This window comes from Glycine max, chromosome 8, assembly GCF_000004515.6.
Source record: "Glycine max cultivar Williams 82 chromosome 8, Glycine_max_v4.0, whole genome shotgun sequence".
Classification (NCBI taxonomy): Eukaryota; Viridiplantae; Streptophyta; class Magnoliopsida; order Fabales; family Fabaceae; genus Glycine; species Glycine max.
Window position 1 is genome coordinate 35,127,000 of NC_038244.2, and position 15,202 is coordinate 35,142,201.

The window sequence follows — 15,202 nt, forward strand, 5'->3', positions numbered from 1 at the left end:
GGAAGCTTTTTCGCGGAAGAGAAGACAGAATGCTTCCGAAAGAGGGAAAAAGCTTTTTATGTTTTTAAATAAAAGGCAAAACTGACCTTTCAATAAATTGATGGGTGCACCAGCAATATTGCTGGGTGCACCTAGCATATCCCATAACTTCTTACCCATGACCCATGGGTATCATCCTCAACACGTCCTTTTACCAGAGATAGCTGTTTTTAATTAGGTATTTTTAATTAGGTATGAGTATTATTCGAATTTTTGGATATCAAATTTTACTAGTATCTATTTTTATATTATTTTTATACTTTTTTGTTACAATATTTTTTGTTATACTTTTTAAAAATATAAATTAATTTGCCTAATAGTTAATTAATTAAATAAATTAAATTATACATTTAACTAAAAATATTATTCAATTATTAATTCTTTATCTTCAATTTCTTTATTATTTATTATCTTTTTATATATTATTTGAATTGAAATATGATTAATAAATTAATATACAATTTATTATAAATATATAAGTAAATTAAAATTATAAAAAAAAATAGTATAGCAGGTTTAGCGGCGGGTATTCCGGAACCCGAAAAAAAAAAAAACTCAATGGTAATGATGAGTACGAATATTAAAATTTTAAACCCGCCTTTTTTTAAACCTGAACCTATACTTGTTCTGCCTTTTGTGGGGATGGAGACATAAATAGCCAAATTTGTTCCCTACTTCAAAGCTCGGCACATACGGAAGATCCAAGTATCATAAAACAAATTGAAAAAAAATAATCATTTTTACCCTCCTAAAATTTAGCTTTTACAAATAGACACCATGAACTTTAATTTTTTCTTAATTGATCCTTAAGTTTTATTTTGTTTGCACTTTAATTTTGTTCCAATTGATGCTAAACTTTATCCTTTTTGTGAAGAGATACTTTGAACTTTAATTACATTCTTTTTTATTCTTAAAATTTATCCTTTTTAAAAGTATCAATAATTCATTAATATTTTTCGTTTTATGTTACCATTCATTTCAACAAATATTAAAATTTAATAAAAATATCAATTTAGAAAAAATAATGCTTGTAAAAAAAGAAAAAAATAACCAAATTTAATTTTTAATTCTATATTTTATTATGTTTGAATGTTTTGGAGAAGTGATATATAAATATAAAACTAATAAATCGCTAGGATTGAAATATAAATAAATGATTGAGATTTGTTCTTTGTTAGTAGTTTATTTTATATAAAAGATTATTTACAAAAGGGTAAATTTTAAGGATTAATTGTGATGAAATTAAAATTACGGTGTTTATTTGTAGAAATGGTAAAGTTTAAGGATCATTTGGAATAAAATTAAATTTTATTGTGTCTATTTGCAAATGAAATAAAGTTTAAGGAGCATTTAGAATAAAATTAAAGTTTAAGGTCCATATTTACAAAAGAGTTAACTTTAGGGAGGTTAAGTACTCTTTTCCCTAAAAACTTTCTAATATGACTTGCCAAATATAACCATAAGCTAAATAATATATAACTAACATTGCTTTCAAATGTGGACATTGAAGACAAAATTGTCCAAGGAAATAGATACCGAATTCTAAATGCCAAACTGTCCAATTGACATCTATGCTAATTGACTCTCCCCGATTAAATTTTTTATAATTTTTTTTTATTAACTAAAAATCTTATTTGACTATTCAATAAACAAATTTTTATTAATAACTACCAACTAATTTTTCAATTTGCACTACATTTTCAATTAGTTTTGTCAGATATAACCTATATAATCTGGCACATGAAGGTTGAAAATAAGGATGTTTGTATTACTAATGAAAGAATGAGTCGTTGATTGAAGCAATAACGGAAGACGCGTTTGTGTGGCTATATGTCAATGGATAGAATAAAAATGTTTAGTGAACAAAAAGAAAAAGAAAGATGAGAATTTGATATCAAGCCTGTTACAAGAATTAATCATCCCAGAGCTGATCTTGTCATCTCATATGCCAAGAAGCATGCTGCATTTGCAGGAACACTACGGGCCATTGCAGGACCAAAACCCTTATACAAGCCTTTGAATCCTTCTGTAGCTCGAATCTTTCTGAATGCATCAAATGAACCAGAAAATTTCGGGTTTCTGTGATCATCTACTTGAATCACACTCTTAATAACATCAGTTGGGTAAACCAAGAACCAGAAGGAAGCTCCAGCCAAGCCTCCAGCAACAATCAGAGAACCTCTACTTAGGCCAGAAGTATCAGTACCTCCTGCAAACTTTTGCTTTAATGCTTCATATACACCAAACATTATAGCATTTCCAGGTATCTCACGTCCCATAGTGGGAACCAAGCCCTTGAAAAGACCTCTCACGCCCCCTTCTGACCTAAGAACATGCCTGGCCACATCCATAGGTCCTCCATACTTAACAGCCACGGTAGCTGTTTCGGAGCCGGCAAGCGCACTTTGTGCTTGTAACCTGACAATATTCAACATGAATAAAAAAAAGTTAGGCACAAGTACCTAACTAACCTGATGTGTAAGCAACCATTGAAAGTTAATAAAGGCTAATAATCTGTAGATGGAATTCATTTTGTTTATTCTAAGGACAATCTGGTTTAAGTCAACTGAGAGAGGTGATGAAGTTTTGTTAAGATAAGCAGCACCTAAAAGAGGTGCTTTATAGCAAAACAAACAAAAAAGAGGTACTGCGAAAAAAGCCTTATTTACATTCTAGCTAAATAATCTTTTTTTATTTAACAGGGGCAAAGTCCATGTCAAGTTTTATAAAGGGAAAAAGAATGAAAAACTCCAAAACCACTCAAAATGAATAGGTGATAGAAAGAAAACCAACCAAGAAAATGAGATTAAAAAGGATACTGACAAGAAAAGCACCATCATACCTGCATTTGATCAATTCAGTTGGGCAGGCAAGAATGGAAACAGCAACTCCGGCTCCAGCTCCACAAACAAACTGCTGATCCACTGTGAGGGGGGAACCAGGATTGGACCTCACTAATGTTTCCATTTGTCCCCTCACTGTAAACAGGACAGCATTGAAGGCTGCTACCGTAGCAAGCGGAGCACCCATACCTTTGTATAAACCCCTTGCTCCTTCAGCTGCTATTGTCTGCTTAACAGCATCAAATGCACCTGAGTACTTGGGAAGCTGACCAGGGAGTGGTGCAGGCTGGCTTTGGAGCTTGACCTTGATGGTGTCAAATGGGTGTCCACATATCAACTGTGCTGCCCCTCCAACAGTCCCAGCTGCAAGGTCCTTCGCCACATCTCCCATCTGCAAAACATAAATTCCAACAAGGAAAAGTGGGAAACAAAGGATTTAGACAATGAAACATGAACATATGAAGTGATTTAATATGAAGTGTCAGAAAGCGAGTTATGAGTATAACTCAATCCTACAAAACCGGCTAGTAAGGTGAGAATTGTTTCTCACTTATATAGTTTATCTCGACACTATTTTTAGTTGATGTGAGACTTTAGCATGTCTCCTTTTGCCCACAGCTATCCGTCATGTGGGACTTTCAACACCCCCCTCTATCTAGGGCTGACCACAATTTAGGTGGTTTTTCCAACATCTTCCCTCACGCTCTAGGCTACCTGCCTAGAGTGTGATAGACACAGGGACCCATCTAGGATAGGTTTTGATACCATGTAGAAAACAATGGACCAATTGTGGAGAGAGAGAGAGAGAGAACCAGTATATCCATTAGTTTAACAAATGGACCATTGTTTTAATGGATAAATAATAGATATAAAGCAAAATAATGCCCCCCAGGCATGATCTTTGCAAGGGAAATAACTAAATAGACCAACCAGTCATGCATAAATGGATCATCCAGAGGGTCTAAGAATAGTACTATTTCAATATGAACCAACAACAACAACAACAACCACGCCTTATCCAACTAGGTGGGGTCGGCTACATGGATCAACTTCCGCCATAATGTTCTATCAAGTACCATACTTCTATCCAAATCATTAAGTTCGAGATCCTTTTTGATAACCTCTCTTATAGTCTTTTTGGGTCTTCCTCTGCCTCGAATTGTTTGTCTTCTCTCCATCTGGTCTACTCTCCTCACTACAGAGTCTACCGGTCTTCTCTCTACATGCCCAAACCACCTAAGTCTATTTTCCACCATCTTCTCTACAATAGGCGCTACTCCAACCCTCTCTCTAATAGCTTCGTTTCTAATTTTATCCTGTCGAGTCTTACCACACATCCACCGCAACATCCTCATCTCCGCTACACCTACTTTATTCTCATGTTGGCTCTTGACCGCCCAACATTCTGTTCCGTACAAAATCGCCGGTCTTATCGCAGTCCGATAAAACTTTCCCTTTAGCTTGATCGGTACCTTTGCATCACATAACACTCCCGATGCTTTTCTCCATTTCATCCATCCTGCTTGAATGCGATGATTCACATCCCCTTCAATATGAACCATGCAGATAAAATATATACTTACAAAAAAGGTACAAGATAAGAAACGAAAAGCTTCCAATTGGCAAGCTCACTTAATAAAAGCGGAGCTTAAAGAAGGATAAGATTGAGTTTATAGATATACAGGGAATATCATAGGGTTTCTTATTATTGTTACCTAATTGGCTCAAAACTGCTCCAAATTATATTACTCTTCAACCCTCACAAAAGTGAAGCCAAGAACCCATACAAACAACTTCCTGTACAACACTAAGTAAAAGAGGAAAGAAGGGAAATGATGAAATTCAACTGCATGTTTAAGGTATAAAATTGTGAATGTATAATGCATTGATACCCCCACCTAGTGGGATAAGGCGTTGTTGTTGTTGTTGTTGTATAATGCATTGATACACATCATATTCACAAGGATAACAGCTATATTGTCATACCAATTGAAAAACAAATAGTAATAGTAATTTAATATATTAACCAACTTCAAATTAATCTAATATAACCAAATTTTGAAACAAACAAAAAAATGCACAATAAACTAAACAACTGGAAAGCTTCATCACACAGCAATTAACATCTTACACAAATGGAGTTACAGGGCAATTCATGAAATTATTTAAATTTATCAATTCATACAAAACTTCTATTTTCTTAATCACAGAATTAACACCATGAGGTTAAATAGTGATTAAAAGTGTAGAATGGGATGCATCAACCGGCAAAGTAGATTCAGAACACACACACCCAATATTTTGCATTTAAAAAGGACTGCAGCTAATGCAAAATCGATATTTGTGGTTTTGCCACATTATGTACCCTATCGATCGAGCAATCATGTGTGCTATTTCTTCAATGCAAAATTACCACACTAGAAATGCTAAAGGCAAAGTAATTTAACATACCCCAAGATATATATTTTCATATATGCAACACCAGGGTTTCTCATTCATTCCTGTTCAATGATATACATGGAAAGCTATAGCATGTAACTGGCTAACAGCAGCCACTTGTAAGTTATAGAGAACCAGCTAATATCCATGCATCGTCCTATCCAGCAAATGAGTTGCAAGTTTTCAGAACTCTCATTTTCATTAATTAAATTGCAGTTGTTGTTAGGATTGCATCACCATCACCAAAATTACAAAAAAAAAGTAAAAGAAGCAAATGCTATGGTAAATTGCTGTTGCTGAATTCTCCCAAACCACAATTACCGTAATTCAAAACCACAAATGAAACACACCCAATTCGCTGATCATCTAACTGGAAATAAATACTCCCTCTATATATATAAGACTCAATTACCTAATTCATCAGGATTAAGAAAAGTGATTAATTTAGTTGATAGCCATAAATGTCTAAAATATATAATTTTTTCCAAAACTAACTTGTCATTAATACTTCTTTTTCTTCTAATGGTTTCTCAATACATTATTTTTCTTCTTTTAAACTAGGGATATTTTTATTCTAAAAATAACTTGTCTTATAAATAGGAAGAGAGGGAATACATAAAATGAAGAAGAAAGAAATGACATTTACACACGCTACTTTCTAATCAAACAACATGAATGTACGCATCATCAAGAATGGCACTTACATTCCAATTAACTTAAACTTTCGAGACAAATAAAAGAACTTGAGACAAATCAAGAATCTTACCGTGCTCTAGCAGTCTCCCAAAGAATCAGATGAAACTCACAGTGAAAAGGGAACAGAACCCAACAACAACCTTTTTCTTTGATTCACAGATCGTTAGTTAGTCAGTTATAAGAATGTGAAAGGAATCAAAAGTGTTAACGTATCAATAGAAAGAACGTTGAAACGAACAAGTGAGGGTGCTTTTCTGGGGTGTGTGTTATGAGATGGATGGGTAATGTTCAGGTGGCGGAGAATATAAGAAGTAAAAAACAAAACGGGAATTGAAACAGAGAGAGAGAGAGAGAGAGAGCCACAAGAAAGTTTGGGATTGGAATGGGACAAAGAGAAACAAAGTGTGTGTGGCTCAAACGTGGATTTGTTGGAATCACAACAAAAACCCAATCTCAGCCACTTTCCTGACTCAGCAGCAACGAATCACTCACTTTATAAATAAAATTGAGAGATAAGGACAGCGCCCAACACAAACACGAACAGCTGCATAAGTGAGAAAGGCTTTGTGTCACTTGATCCAGTGATTTAGGAATTTAAATCCTGATTGATCTTTCTTAAGAAATAAATCATGCTAAAAAAATACTCACCTGACGCTTAAAGTTCCCAACTTTGACAAATATAATTTCGTACTAATATTATAATTAAAAAAAACTAAAAAAACAAAAACACACTTTGAGATTATTGGACTAGGATGTGGCCAACACGTCACGAGTTCCGTTTCGCTATTATGAGTCCCAACTCCCAAGTCATGTGGACTGTCGATGCGACTTGCAAAAGTGTCTGTCTATCCTTCAAATTAGGGTGGAATATGGATGGATGGGATCTTAATCCGTATCTTAATGGATTAGATGAAAAAAATTATTTTCATCCATTAAAAATTATTAATAGAATTGATTTATTTAATAAAAGAATTTATCCAATCCATTTATTAATATTATTTTTATAAATGAATATTTATCCAATTCATCCACAAATAAAAAATTTAAACTTAATTATTTTGTTTAAAAATTCAAAAATTAATTGTTTTGGCTAATCTGGATTGAGATTAATTTTCTGCCAACATTAGTCAAAATTATTTTTCAATCAATGTTGATGGATGATGTCTTTTGTTTGACATCGACCAAGTTTTTTTAGTCAATGTTGGCTTGAGCTATTTTTTGCCAATGTTAGTCAAGAATATTTTTTTGTTCATGGTCGATTAGGTTTTTTTGGTCTATGTCGGTTGGTGATATTTTTTTATGGATATCAGTTAGGATTTTTGGGTTTATTGACTGACATCAACGAGGTTTATTGCTGACATTAGCAAGGACTTTTTTCTTGTCAGCATCGACTAATGTTTTATTGGTCGACGTAAGCTAAGGCTATTTTTTGGCCGACATCGGCCATAGTTATTTTTTTGGCTGATAGGACTATCTTTTGTTGGCGTCGACTATGATTTTTTGGTCGACATCAACCAAGACTACTTTTTTGCCTACATTGACCAATGATGATTTTAGGGACCCATCGATCGTGACTATTTTTTGGCTAATATCGGCTAGAGTTTTTTTGATCGATTGTCAAATGATGCAATTTTTTGGTCGACTTCGGCTAGGATTTTTTTGGACGATGTCGATTAGTAATAATGTTTAGTCGACATCGGCCAAAAAATAGCCCCAACTAATGTTGATTGAAAAAATACTGGTTGATGTTAGTCGTAAAAATTCCTCAATCGACATTGATAAAAAAAAAAAAAAAAAAAAAAACCCTAGCCTATGTCATAAAAAATAGCAATAATCAATGTCAGCCAAAAATCAAAGCCGACGTCGACCAAAAATATCCTTGACCGATGTCGGTCAAAAAATTTATCAACCAATGTTGGCTGAAAAAACTTTGGAAAATTGACCAAAAAAATATCCCCGACCAAAGTCGGCCAAAAAAATCCTAGGTGACATCGTCCGAAAAATAGCATCAGCCGATGTTGGCTAAAAAACATCAATAGCTGAAGCTGGCCAAAAAACTCTGGACGTTATTGTCCAAAAAATAGCTTCGAACAAAGTTGGTCAAAAAATACCCTAACTAACATCGTCTGAAAAATAACATTGGTTGACGTCAGCTGAAAAACATCATCAACCAAAGTCAACCAAAAAAACTCTAGACAACATCGGCCAAAAAAATAGCCTAAACCAAAGTCGGCCAAAAAATAGTCCAAACCAAATGGATGAATTTAGATCCATCCATTTGTTTTTTTTTTTTTTGTAATGGATAGATTGAATGGATTTATTGTGGATGGATTGGATGGATATCAGATAAATGGATTCATTTGTCACCCCTACCTCAAAGGGTGTTAATTAAGAAATTATTTTATTTTTTAAAAAAGAAAAACTAGTTATTTCTCAACAAATGCTTTGTCAAAACATAAAATAGTAATACAAAATTATTTTCGTATGTTAATTCAAGGTTAAAATATCCACTTATCTCTACAAACAAACAAAATTATTTTTTGAATTATTTGAGAACTTTAAAATAAGTTCTAGACTATAAAAAATTATTAAGTATTTAATCAGTGCACTCCTTTTAAATCATTTTAATTGGATGATCTCATCATATTTGTTAAATCAATCACTTATTCACTAGTTGTTCAAGTTTTGTCAATTTAAATTTTTTCATTTTATTTGATTATTGTTACTAAGAACCAAAATGTCGTTTACCTAGTAATGCCAACTCACCTTCCTCAATGACCCTCACCACAACCTCTTTCTATGGGCAACGATTTGGTCAATGTTAGTGGTGTAGCAATAGATTTGAAGGATCTCGTACAAATCACAATGGTGGTCGTTGATCCGCAACTAGCCTAGCAAGACTGTGTTGATCACTGTTAGGAGGTGTTTCAAGGCCTCATATCTCGGGTTCGACTCATGCGCACTAATCGCAAACGAAAGCACCCTTTGCAACTCACATGCACTCAACAACTTGTTCATCGGTACAGCCACCACTCCACCCCACTTTGTTTCTATCGTTGTCATCCATGGCGATTCCAACTCTTCAAAATGGACCAAAAAGGACACAAGTTGTGAGAGGTTCACGTATTGAGAAACAAGGGTAGTTTCATGCTTTTTTGTCTATGTTGGGGCAAGGTCAATGTTATTATTTTCTCTTATTCCAGGGATAGGCTTTTGAAAAGAGTAATTGATTTTGTCCCTCAATTTTTTTCTTATAAGAGATAGGAATCGTACTTTTTTGAGTTGGAAAAAATTTTTTACTACGATAAAAAATATCATTTTACTCTTATTAAATCATTTAATGTGATAAACAATTAAAAATTTGGGAAAGTTTTATTAATACTAAACCTTCAAATTTTTAATTCCCAAGAAACATATATAAATATTCTCAAGAATAGTTATGACTATCCTTTTTTTGGTGGGTTAGGCTTAACATGCCTAGCTCATGCTTACCGCATTGAAATAGAGACTCTAAACTTGTTCTCTAGATTTCCACATGCTTAGGACGTCAATCACAAGCTTACCATGGGTGATCATAACTACATCTCATCATGCTTAACTTGCCCCTTGAACATGAACCTATAAACTAATCATGTTGAACACACATTCATATTGCTTAGAGTGGCCCCTTAAACATGAACCTAGAAGTTATGCACGTTGAGCATGCATCGACAGGCTAAGTATGAGCCCATGATCTGCAACTTGTGAGAATCACAAATCCTCACTCCAAAAAGTCATTCATGGCTTTCAATCAATCTCGAGCATCCAAAATATGCGTAAACTCTTCTATTACCCTTTTAACCAATTAATTTGCTCAATAAACTCCCCAATCAAATCTAATCATGAAAATTCGTTAAACTCCTTCCTTCGAGTTCAAAAGGGAGAAAAGGGAAAAAATACAAATCAAAGGAGTATAGGAGGACAAGGGGGAAGAACTCACCTCTAATGACACGTGAAGATGATGTCTCGATATTAGATCTTTATGTCTTTGCTCTGTCTCTTTCCTCTTTCTTTTCTTCTTTTCTCCTCCTTCTTTCTAACTTTTCTTTTCTTTCTTGTTTCTCTCTCTGGCTCTCCCTTACCTCATCTATAAAAATGTATGGGTTTGTCGGGCTTGGTGGGCCTCAACCTACCTTAGGCCTCGGCTCCTTATCTAGATTTTTTTATCTAGTCATTCCAAATAAAAAGGAAATTGTTATTAATAATGTCTAAGGATATCCTTTAACCATTAAACATAAGGAGTATTCCATAAAAAAAAGGTCTGCCTGTCATTTATCATTGATGTCCATGTTAAGTAAAAAAACATTTGTGTCATAAGATGAATCGGAACTCTTAATTATTATGATTAGATGCAAATAAATACTACTAATGTTAAAAGTTGTGTCTTATGAGTGTCTAAGGTATTAGACGACAGTAAGCTAAAGCTATGATCTGATACAACATTTAGGAGTGACATTTAATATTTCATTAAATATTTTGTTTCTGAGGTTCGTTTTGTAGACACATTCTTTTAGGATCTTTCGAAACCTATGAAGAATAAATGAAATTCAAGATCTGAAAGTCAATAGCTTCATCAAGAGACACATTTTGTCATGCAAACTTGCTTTGACCAAAGGGAAGTGATTTTTCTGCTGAACTGTTCTACCCAAAAGCCAATTAGAGTGGTTTCACTGCATGAAGAAAGGTGTGCATTTAATGCAAGAATGAAATGCTCCGAAGGCCATATGCATTAGACGAATGCTGCAGTGAAGAAATTCATATATTGTGAGACAACAAACACTTGAAGAAGAAGGCCTATAAATACCAAAAGTTTTGAATAAATAACACACGAACCTTATGCGCTTTCATTCATATTCTTTATGTATAAATTCTTGTAAATTTTAGAAAAACTCTCAAAACACCTTAAACATATTGAGAAAATAGACTAAGTGTTGAAATTGTATATTCGTTTATAAGACACTAAAAGAGTCAGTGCAAACACAACAACAAATCTTCCTAATTTGTGTAGAGCCAACAATGGCTTGGTAGGACAAAGAATAATGAGTTGTATCAAGCTTGAGGTTGAGCTTGGCTTGTAAGAGCTAAAAGTAGCCATGATAGAATACTTGTAACTTTTGAGAAGTTAGTGGAACTTGGTGGTTTGTCAAGAACTGAATGTAATCTTAGTGGTAGAGACGAACCAATATAATTCCATGTATGTGATATATGTTCATTTCTTTTCTTCTTTAAACTGACCTAAGGTTTGAATTTGATTTTGTTTTTGAAAAATCTTTTCTTTTACAAAATCTAATTTCATGTCTGAAAGTGTTTTAGTTAAAATTTGTTATTTGTCTTACAAAGTTCTTCTTCAAACAATTACTTTGTTCTTTCACAAAAAGACTTTAAAATTATCTAAACTCACAATTCAACTTCCCTTCTTATAATATTTTTCCTTTGCAATCCATGTATTGGGGGTGTTACAAAACACACCCCTAAAGTTATTTGCCCATGATGGAGATCCAACTAAACCACCCTAAAGATACTGTGCGACATTGGAGTTCCTATGACTAGGTCAAGACTAAGATGATGAAGAAAAAGTTTTGCAAGGCCAAATTATGCATATCATGGAAAGTTTAACTCAAAGTGGATTAGAGGTTATACCAAAATGGCTCACTTTTCTACAAGTTGATGAAGATTTGAGTCCAACTTAAAGACAACATGAAAAGCCCAAATTTACAAGTCAATAAGCATTCATGGACTAAAGTTTAATTAATTTTTTGCCTAAATAATTATTCCAAACCCCTTTTTCTTATTAACCATGGAATTTGAACTTATTTTTGTTTAAATAAGTTCAAAGTATTGTGATATTGTCTAGGTAAAGTTTTAGTGTTGTTAAACTTTCCAAACCACTATTATGGTTAATAGGTTAGTGCAAATTCTAGAAATAAAAGCTTAGTGGGAAGTAATTGCTAATGGGTAATTAGTGTTTATTACAAATGTTAGTAGGAATTCTATTGTACTTCAAAGTTTGTTTAGCTTAGCCTACAAATTTTGGAGATTAAAAAAATTGAATTTTTCTTCATTTGTGAAAGTTTTTCCTCTATTCTTGGGTTAATAACTTTAATTGTTAGTCCTACTGGCAGGACCCAGTTACGGTCACACATTCTTTGATAACTTTAATTCTATCGGTAGGTCATAATTAGAGTAAGTTTTTTCTACTTGCTAGTACCAATTTTCAAGGCGAACCTAAGTAAAATCCAATTATCCCCTTTCTAAAGATGTGTTATGTGGGAACTAAACTCAAGTTATTTCCCACAAGCTTAATGTACTACTTTAGACTCTAATTTAAGCAAAAAAAATAATACCATTTATGGTGTACTTAAATATTAACAAATCTAATTAATTTTATCCTATTTAATGATAACATTCCTTAGGATTATATTTTTTATTTATGATATAAAGTTCAAATGAATGGCATTTTAGAAGAAAAAAAATATTTTAATTGAGATTAATAAAATTAAATTATGTTAACTAACTTTCTTAATTAGTTTGAAATTATTTATTTTATCTATATTTAAATTTAGATAGTATATTGCTAACCAAGTGGTCCAGGGTTTAAACCCTGGTTGACCCTTAAGTATGAAATAAATCATGTTGGAGGGAAATACTCATCTTGTATATGCTCATAACATCCGACGAAAATTAGTTATCACTTAGGATAAAAACTAATTCATGCAATACCAAGCTCAGTCTCAACAATAACAAATTAGTTAGCAAGTATAGTTAGTGAGTGTGAGTTTGTTAGATTAGTTAGCTTTCTGTTGTAACTAACAAGCTTCCCTACCAAGCTTTCTTCTCACTTGTATATAAATACCATTGTTGTTATTCAATAAAGTTGAGTTGTTGATTTTGATCATTTATCATTTTCATTGCTCGTTTATTTCCTCTCATGGTCGCGCATACCTTCAACATGGTATCAGAGCTCTTCCTGTGAAGATCTCTGTTGTGCACTCGCTTTCCTTTTCGTTTTTCTTGCAACTTCATTCATTCGTCATAAGTGAAACAACACTTAGCAACACAGAAAGCTTTTTGTATCTGCATCCGAGCGAGAATCTAGCCATTGCTCTCGTCTCTCCAATTTTGGATTCAACCAACTATCATTCATGGAGCAGATCCATGATCACGGCGTTAAGTGCCAAGAACAAGGTAGAATTTGAAGATGGAAGCACATCGAAGCCATTGAAGACTGATAGAACGTATGGAGCATGGCGTCGATGTAACAACATGGTCATATCTTGGATCTTCCATTCAGTAGCCATTTCAATCAGGCAAAGCATCCTATGGATGGATAAAGCGGAAGAAATCTAGCACGATTTGAAGTCCAGATACTCGTAGGGAGATCTCTTGTGAATTTCTGATCTCCAACAAGAAGCATCATCGATGAAGCAAGGTGCACTCTCAGTTACCGAGTATTTCACCAGATTACGCATAATTTGGGATGAAATCGAGAATTTCAGGCCGGATCTGATCTGCTCCTGCACCGTTAAATGTTCTTGTTCAGCCTTCTCCATTATCGCACAGAGGAAGCTCGAGGATCGAGCTATGCAGTTTTTGGGTGGACTGGACGCACAGTATGCTAATGTTCGATCTCATGTGCTGCTCATGGATCCAATGCCTACAATTTCGAAGATATTTTCATATGAGGCTCAACAGGAACGGTAATTGCTAGGTAATACTTCTTTGAATCTCAATCTCGAATCCAAAGAGATTTCTATCAATGTTGTGAAAGCTGTTTGTGATTTCTGTGGACGAGTTGGCCACATGGAAAATGTTTGCTATAAGAAGCATGGCATGCCTTCTAGTTATGACGGAAAGAGCAAAAGCAACAATGTGAGGAATGGAAAAACCTGCACACATTGTGGCAAAAGCGGCCACACTGTTGATGTCTGTTACTAGAAACATGGGTTTCCACCTGGATACAGGACCTTCAATGGAAGAGCAACAGCAAGTAATGTAGTGGCAATGGATAGTAAAGCCACAGATGATCAAACTCAGCACCATGAGTCTCAAGACATGATTCGATTTTCTCCCGAGCAGTACAAAGCACTACTGGCTTTAATCCAACAGCCATCTTTTGGGAACACAGCTTTCATCCAATCATAGAACAAACAGGTTGCCTCCATTTCTTCATGCTCCACTGATACGAATCCAAACCCAGGTATTTCATCATCCTCCATAACTGAAACATCTACCTCCTAGATATTAGATTCAGGAGCTACAAACCATGTAACATGCTCATTAAACAACCTTCACTCCTAGAATCGTATCAGTCCAATCATGGTGAAGCTGCCAAATGGTCACCATGTTTATGCCACTCACTCGAGAGTGGTGTATCTTTCCACATCCATAACATTGCTTGATGTTCTTTACATACCTTCATTTACTTTCAACCTTATCTCTATCTCCAAGCTTGTGTCTACCACCAATTGCACACTAACTTTCTCTTCTACATCTTGTATCTTGTAAGATACGAACAATCGGATGAGGATCGGTACAGTTGAAGTGAGACATGGTCTCTACCAACTCACACCAGACCGCATAAATTCTCAAACCATATGTTCCACTATTATTCATCCTAAATGTAATATCATTCCTATAGATCTATGGCATTTTCGAATGGGTCATCCATCACCTGAAAGATTACAATGCATGCAATCCTATTATCCTATCTTATGAAATAATAAAAACTTTACATGTAATACATGCCACTATGCAAAACACAAAAGACTACCATTTAGTTCTAGCAATTCACATGCACTTCACAGTTTCGATCTCTTGCATATAGATATGTGGGGGCCATGTTCGAAATCTTCCATGCATGGTCATAGATATTTCTTAACAATTGTTGATGATTATTTGCGCTTCACATGGATTTATCTCATGCATACGAAAGCTGAAACTTGTCAAACTGTAATGAATTTTTATACATACATTGAAACACAATTCAATAGAAAGGTGAAAGCCATAAAGAGTGATAATGGGCCTGAGTTTCTCATGCATAATTTCTATGCATCAAAAGGAATTATACATCAAACTTCATGCATTGAAACACCCGAACAGAATGGCATTGTAGAGCGCAAACACCAGCATCTCCTTAATGTCACACG

At 34.2% G+C, this 15,202-nt stretch overlaps 1 protein-coding gene across 3 annotated transcripts; it reads right to left on the reverse strand.

The window, feature by feature from the left end:
* Positions 1-1,786: 1,786 nt before the first annotated feature.
* Positions 1,787-6,772, reverse strand: LOC100787304 (mitochondrial carnitine/acylcarnitine carrier-like protein-like). 3 transcript variants are annotated; one of them, XM_041017619.1, is made up of 4 exons: positions 6,666-6,772; positions 6,088-6,561; positions 2,882-3,273; positions 1,787-2,457 (listed from the first exon to the last, which is right to left on the reverse strand). In XM_041017619.1, exons 3-4 carry the CDS (start codon positions 3,271-3,273, stop codon positions 1,956-1,958), a joined length of 894 nt encoding a protein of 297 aa, XP_040873553.1. In that variant the 5' UTR covers positions 6,088-6,561; positions 6,666-6,772; the 3' UTR covers positions 1,787-1,955. The 3 variants fall into 3 exon arrangements, with proteins under 3 accessions (XP_040873553.1, XP_006584557.1, NP_001240194.1); XM_006584494.4 differs by lacking the exon at positions 6,666-6,772 and adding an exon at positions 4,598-4,689 and having other exon boundaries at positions 6,088-6,541; NM_001253265.2 differs by lacking the exon at positions 6,666-6,772 and having other exon boundaries at positions 1,834-2,457; positions 6,088-6,296.
* Positions 6,773-15,202: the final 8,430 nt, after the last annotated feature.